This window comes from Ammodytes marinus, assembly GCF_949987685.1.
Source record: "Ammodytes marinus genome assembly, chromosome: 2".
In the NCBI taxonomy this organism is placed as follows: Eukaryota; Metazoa; Chordata; class Actinopteri; order Uranoscopiformes; family Ammodytidae; genus Ammodytes; species Ammodytes marinus.
In genome coordinates, this window is record NC_137231.1 from 31,100,152 (window position 1) to 31,107,651 (window position 7,500).

General features: G+C 39.8%; 1 protein-coding gene across 2 annotated transcripts in view; it reads left to right on the forward strand.

The window, feature by feature from the left end:
- The window catches only part of rasgef1ba (RasGEF domain family, member 1Ba), a gene marked incomplete at its 5' end in the record, with an annotated part of 155,507 nt that overhangs the window by 13,508 nt on the left and 134,499 nt on the right, over positions 1-7,500 (forward strand). The window contains one exon of one of the 2 annotated variants that reach the window (XM_080039301.1): positions 5,645-5,698. The exons of the other annotated variant lie outside the window; for it this stretch is intronic. Within the exon in view, the coding sequence (XP_079895427.1) occupies positions 5,645-5,698 (54 nt within the window). The remainder of the gene's footprint in view (positions 1-5,644; positions 5,699-7,500) is intronic. 2 annotated transcript variants of the gene reach the window in all.

The window sequence follows — 7,500 nt, forward strand, 5'->3', positions numbered from 1 at the left end:
GTACGACCACAACATTACAGCATGAATAGACCCACATCAAAATCCAATAGCCCAGTCCAATGGCACAGGCATAGGCAAGGCAAGGCAAGTTTATTTCTATAGCACAATTCAGACACAAGGCCATTCAAAGTGTTTGCAGGGGCATAACATACATCAAGATTAGACATTAGAAATTGCATTTAAAGGTGCAGTGTGTAATATGACATCATCAAGAAAGTTCTACAAAGTTCTAGAATGCAACACTCCCTGGGTAACCCCAACCCTTTAGAATAATAACAGAAGCTACAGTGGCCTTCAAGGACAAGAACAATTCTACATTTTAAACAATGCACCTGATGACATTTCAACTATGACACTTTCAAGATGGCGGCACTAGGCCTTGGTCCAAAATATGCAGAAATATGGACATATATGAGACCCTTTCTAAGGGAAAAAATTATAATTAAAAAAAAAAATTCAGCCATTATGCACTAAATTAAATGTACTTATGAATATCATAATTACTTTCTACAAAATCTGCTAGGAAATAAAACCCACAATTCTACACACTGCAGGTTTAAGAGATAATAAAAACAAAGACAATACTTCAAGATTAAAGATTAGCCTACATTAGACATCATGTTGGCTGATCACATCTGTGTCTGTTCGGACTGAAGTCTCTTTACCCAAATTTGAGTGTATAGTTGGCAATTGTATACCAGTTAAATACCAGTTGACACAATATTGAGGTTTTCAAGTAGACTCTTTGTGTGTCTAGTCTACCGCGGTTAATTTTCAAAGTCATCTAAGGTTGGGGAGTGAGAGGAAGACTGAGAGAAGGAAAGATAAACGGAGAGAGACAAAGGAAGGATGAGCATGAGGAAGGAAGCATTAAAAAAATAGATCAAGTGAACAGATGAAAAATATCCTTTTAACTAATTCTGGCATTTTTAACCCATGTATAATCATGTGTTTTATTGATTTGCACTGTCCCCCTTCTGAAATAAACTGAATTGAATTGAACAACATAAACCTTAAAGCGGCTACGAGTAACATTTAAATATCTTTTAAACAGCCTCATGTTTCCTCTGATAATCATAAATTACCTTTAACAGCAAACGAGACCATCAGTGCAAAGAAAGACGTTTTTATATAGTTTGTATTACTGCGTTTGGTCTGGTCGCACACCATGTCCGATTTTCGGTTCAGGCGTGCATGCTCTATGGTCACATATCCGTATTGGTCACAGATTTCAGTGTGGCGCTGCAACGCGATTTGAGAAGCCCATCCCTCCAGGTGAGGGAAGGGGAGCGGGAGCCTTGTTTGAGACAGTTATTTGTCGTCATAATGACTGATAACGGGGCTGAACCATCAAAGGAAAAAAAAGAAAATGCAATGAAGAAAAGCTAAAAGGGAGAGTGATGGGCGGGAGGAACAGGAACCATTAAAGCCATCCACACTCCCAATGGCACAGTCTACACGGAGATGCATTGTCAACGTCATCTAAGGTTGAGGAGTGAGAGGAAGATTGAGAAGGAAAGTGAAATGTAGAAAGACAACGGAAGGATAGCATGAGGAAGGAAGCAATGTATAAAAAGCCTAGATATCAAGTGAACAACACACTCCTTAACAGGAACCATTAAAGCCATCCACACTTCCAATGGCACAGTCTACAGAGATGCATTGTGGTTCCCTCTCCCACTCAGCACTTTTTTTTTTATTAGTCATCAGATAATTGCTCTGGGGCCTCGGAGCTCCACGGCAGCACTTTGACTTTTGACCTCTGACATCATACAGCAACAACAAAGCCACTGAGCTAAAATGGCCGACACTGATCTATGACAAACCAGAAAAAAACCCCTCTCTGTGATTATCCTGATGACAGGGAACCGGCCTGAACTAAAGCTGAACCTGCCAACGTTAAGATTTCAATGTTTACAACCGAATGGAGACCCATGACCACTACTACTCAGCCTAAAAGATTATAATCAATGCAGTGTCACTAACCACTTTCACGGAGCCGAAAAGAGTCTGTGACCTCACACTTTCAACACAGAAATGCACTATTTTGGGGGGGGGGGCGCTCTTAGCTCAGTTGGTAGGGCGTCCCCCTCATTGGCCTCGGCCAGCAGCGGACCCGGGTTTGATTCCAGCCCGCGGTCGTTCTCTGCATGTCACTCCCCTCTCTGCCCCATTTCAACTCTGTCTCTACACTATCAATAAAGCATAAAAATGCCCAAAAAATATATATAAAAAAAAAAGAAATGCACAATATTGTGTCCTAATCATTTTACACTTGCACCGGCCAGCACGCGCTAGAAAACAACTTTACGACAGCTGGCGTTGTAAAAAATACTACCGCTTGTGTCCAAAGGGGCCGCCGAAGTTCCTTGTAGCCACTTTAAGCTAAGTAAGCTAGTAAGTAAGCTACTAAGTTAAGTTAAGTCATCTTTATAAGTCAATTTACACAAGGCACATTGGAATTTTTGTCTTTTCGCATATCCCCTCTCAAGTTACCACACTTCGGAGGGGGTCAGAGCACATAGTCACATTTTTCAAACCAGAGCTGAACTGTCGTGATCTGCTCCAATAGCTTTGCAGACATTAAAGGTGTGTGTATGAGGATGTATGGAAGCCTGGATGTTCATAACCAATTCAGACAGGTATATGTGGGACCTTTCACTGCAAAGAAACTTCAAATTACGTAACAACAACAATAAGAACTAACTCCAAAGGGAATCGGGCAGCCTGTGCCAACGCAATTTAGGTCGAGAGTGCACAGTGCTAGAAAAAGGAAGAAAAAAAAATTTAAAATCCCCAAAAACTGTATATCTCTCATGCATTTAATCTTCTAGTGAATTAATAAAAATCTTGATTTTTAACCCAAAGTAATTCACGTCACAGATTTCTTAAAGGAATACTTCACCCATACGGAACCGGCGTTCTATCGTTATAAAATCGCTATTATAATATAGTGAATTAGGTTTTTCTTCCCTAAGTCTTTCCTCAGTCTTCCCTTGGCCTAGCTGTCCTTTTAATTCTAACCCTACATTTTCCAAACTGTAGGGTTAGACAGTGAAACCATAAAACACTCTTTCTACCTTTTCTCAGGCTAGGATGAACCGATTTCTAAAATGTTTGCACTTTTATACTACATAGGATCTCAGAATTCACTTTCATATTTCCGCCTGTGAAGTAGGTCTTTAAAGAATTTTCTGGACTTACTTACATTAACACCTAAGTAGTCCAATAACTCTAACCCTATCTGTAATAAGCTGACCACAAGCCTCAGTCATGTGATGTTGTTACAAAACTCAGTCAAAGTTTATGTAATATTTTGGACAGCTGCCCCACGCCCTTATTTTGAAAAGATTTGTGGATCATGTGACTTGGTCATTCAACCAGGTCATGAGCGAATCAGGGCACAGTGCAGCTGACTGATCATGTATTTATAGACAGTTGTTATTTTTATTGACAATGTTGTTTCAATCGCCATGTACACTAGATTTCTGCAAGCCCCTCATTTGAATCATTGTTCAGGCTTAGCATGAAAAAAATGAAAAATTTGATATGAAGAGACAACAGCCGCAAATACGGTACAGTGGACACGATTTAATCAAAATGTAACATACATTCCATCACAATTCGCAACATGATTGTCGATAAAGAAAGGATGTTCTACATGTATTTAAAATTGGGTTGAATGTATGAAGATAAGATTTTACGTCAAGAGTAATTCCATTGTTCCTGCTGTTTGTATTGTCTTTAAAGACGAATACAGATCATCCATGTTGGTGTCAGACAACAAGCCTAAATCAGTTCTGATGAATTTTCTTTTTCTTCAATATTATAAATATTAGATGTTTGATCAATGGACAGCAATCATTTGAAACAACAATTCCATGAATGGGCTTCTGTAAATGAGCTTAACTCATAAAAAACGTCACTCTACTGAAAGACCATATTAGGAAAAATGGCTGACTACAGTGACACAAATACAGAATATATCGGCATCCAATCTACACCCCCTATAGTTAAATTACTTGGACTTATAGGATCAGATCTTACAGAGGACACATAATCACAACATAAAGTGTTTAGTATGTGCTATAAACAATGAAAACAAAGCAGACTACACAATGTTTCAGATTGGAAAATAATCTTGTGGGTTGTAATGTGGCGATTGCTTGAATAATACTGTCGGTCTGGGCGCAAATTAAAATGGAATTAGGCCTCTGAAAAATCTGCTTCCTCCTCTCGCAAGAATGTCATTGTCAACTGCAATTGTCACTTTGTTTGAGTCACTCAATGTATTTGTGTATCATGGTGTGTATAACCACTACAGCCAATAATGAAGATGGTCAAACTAGAATTGGCAAGGCAAGGTACATTAGTGTGTTCTACACCATCCACATATTAGCTCATTTTCACAAACAGTGTTCTGGATCAATATAACTGAGCAAGCCTGTAACAAAAAGGGGAAAATAATGAGCTAAAATGTGCCTATTTCAAAAAAATAAAAATGAGTTCCCGTGGAGACAGATGAATATTACACGGGTCCTGTACTGATACACACACACACACACACACACACACACACACACACACACACACACACACACATACACACAGGACATGTCTTGTGATATCGAACTCCGGATATTGGTTTGAAAAATGTTCTTTCTCTTTCCATGAAAATTCTCTGCCTACGCGTTGATTTGAGGTCTGCATGTTTTTAAGCTGTGTGTCCTCATGCTCCTGAACTGGTGTGTGTGTGTATCGTCTTAAAACACACACACACACACACACACACACACACACACACACACACACACACACACACACACACACACACACACACACACACACACACACACACACACACACACACACACACACTGTCATTTGTCTTGTGAGCTGAACACAAGCTGCTCTATGTCTCCATGTGTTTCATGGAAAGGTTGTGGTCTAAACATTACATAGCAAATGAAATGTCAAACTACCACTGTGTATCCCTCCTCCAAAACATAGTTCCACTCATACTACTAAATACATCAACGCCATGTTTCTACAGTAGCTCAGAATGGACAAACTTAAGCGGCCTATAGGTGTTTTCATACATAGTGGGCGTCCTGGGGAAATGCACCTGTTGGAAGACCAAGAAGAAGAAGTACTATAGAATAAATAACTAAATACATCTTCACCTCATCACTTCATATTGTGGAAAGACTTGAGGCAGTGGTGGATGATGCCATCTTTAGTAACTATAGCTTCTTGTCCTTGAAGGCCACCGTAGCTTCTGTAAATACTCCCAAAGGAAGGGGTTAGACACGGAGCGTTGCAATCTAGATTTTTCACTACTAGATGATGCCAAAATACTCATTCATTATTCATCTCATTTTACTTCAAGGCTTGTGACCATAATATGATGGTTTTGGAACACAAAGCTTTCAAATAATAACAGAACAAAACAATCGCGTAAAACATTACTTAAACAATGGAAGTACATTTTTCAAAAAAGCACATGTCTGTCTGTCTCTGTCTGTCTGTCTGTCTGTCTGTCTGTCTGTCTGTCTGTCTGTCTGTCTGTCTGTCTTTCTGTCTGTCTGTCTGTCTGTCTTTCTCTGTCTGTCTGTAACTAAACGTTATATTTTTCTCTCTTCAGTCGACCTTGTTTGGGACCTTATCCAATGACAGAGCCCTGTTTGACCACAGACTGGTGAGTCGTCTCAATATGAACTGTCTTACTATTTGAATGACTGCGCTTGCAAAGTCGAAACATTTTGGTATTTTGAGAGTGTGAGGGTGAATATGGTTTTTGATTGAAAAATGGCATGTAAAGGGAATTTTAATTAACCTAGAAATTCCCTAAAGCGCCAACAGATGTCTGTGTGTGTGTGTGTGTGTGTGTGTGTGTGTGTGTGTGTGTGTGTGTGTGTGTGTGTGTGTGTGTGTGTGTATGTTGTTATTGAAGCACCTTTTTGAAGCACTATTCAAGCGTTTTCCCTTCCATGACAGATGGCCAAACATGTCTTCTCTTTGTTGATGACACCACGCTTTGATAAAACACAAAGACTTGCTCAGTTTTCTCTGTTGTTTTTTCAGATGTCTGTGTGTGTGTGTGTGTGTGTGTGTGTGTGTTAATGTGTGTGTGTTTTCTCTGTGTTTTTTGATGCAACATGTCGATGGCAGACGCTGTTGAAAGCCAATTAACCAGCGACAAAGGAAAGGATTTGTTGTTTTGCCTGGCGAGATGTAAACAGTAGTAGAATGGAGTCTGTGGTGAAACTCTGCCAACTGGCACAGGACTTATTTAATCACTTAAGCCCCGAGGCACCAATTGAATCGGGCAAATATATTGATTTGAAGATTTTACCATTCATCAGAAAACAATAAAAGTGTCCCTCTATTGTGCTCCGTCTACACTGCACCCTTGGGCCCAAAGCCAGAACATTAAGCAGGGTCTGTATAATGGACTATGGCTGTGTTCGAAAAAGCCCTACTAACATCCTAATCATACTAAAAGCCATACTAACGTCCTAATCATACTAAAAGCCATACTAACGTCCCACTCATACTAAAAGCCCTTCTAATGTCCTACTCGTACTAAATGTCCTACTAACGTCATACTAATACTAATTTTGACGTCGATTTTGAGTACCTTGTGGTTGAGTATGCAAGAAATGCCCGTATGAGTACTAACTTCCGGGTCGATTTTGTGTATGGATCGATAGATACTTTTTCTACTCTTTTTCGCTATTTCAGTCTGTTTTAAAGGTGGAGTCAGTGATTCTGGAGAACGTTTGTTGTCAAAATCACTTTTCTGTCAAAATCAGTCAGAGCCTAGGCTGTGTATTAACACCAATATACAGTTCATTGTGGTCCATCCAGCAGTGTGTAGCAGTGTAGAGAGATGTTTGTGCCTGCTACGTAATTGATAGAATTACAAGGATTTTTTTGGGATGATTTTGCATAAGTCATTATATCATATTTTCTTAGTGTAATCTTTTTTAAATTAATCCATCTTTTGTAGTGTAGTGGACACACACACACACACACACACACACACACACACACACACACACACACACACACACACACACACACTTGTGCACACATCAGGGGGTCAGAATTCAGAAACCATTTAGGGTCCATGGTCTAAATCTCTTGAGAACCTCCACATTAGATAACGGGTGGAATGATGCGTGTGTGTATGTGTGTGTGTGTGTGTGTGTGTGTGTGTGTGTGTGTGTGTGTGTGTGTGTGTGTGTGTGTGTGTGTGTGTGTGTGTGTGTGTGTGTGTGTGTGTGTGTGTGTGTGTGTGTGTGTGTGGGCTGGCTTTCTCTTTTTAGCTAGTTTTAAGTCATGCAGATAATCCATTTAGGATTAATTTCCTTTTTTTCTGAAGAACTATTGAGGTTAGCTGAGGTTTTTCTCTTCCTCGTATTGAGCATTTGGCCTGTTTGAAGGCACAGGTGGAACGGTGTGTGCGTGTGTGTGTGTGTGTGTGTGTGTGTGTGT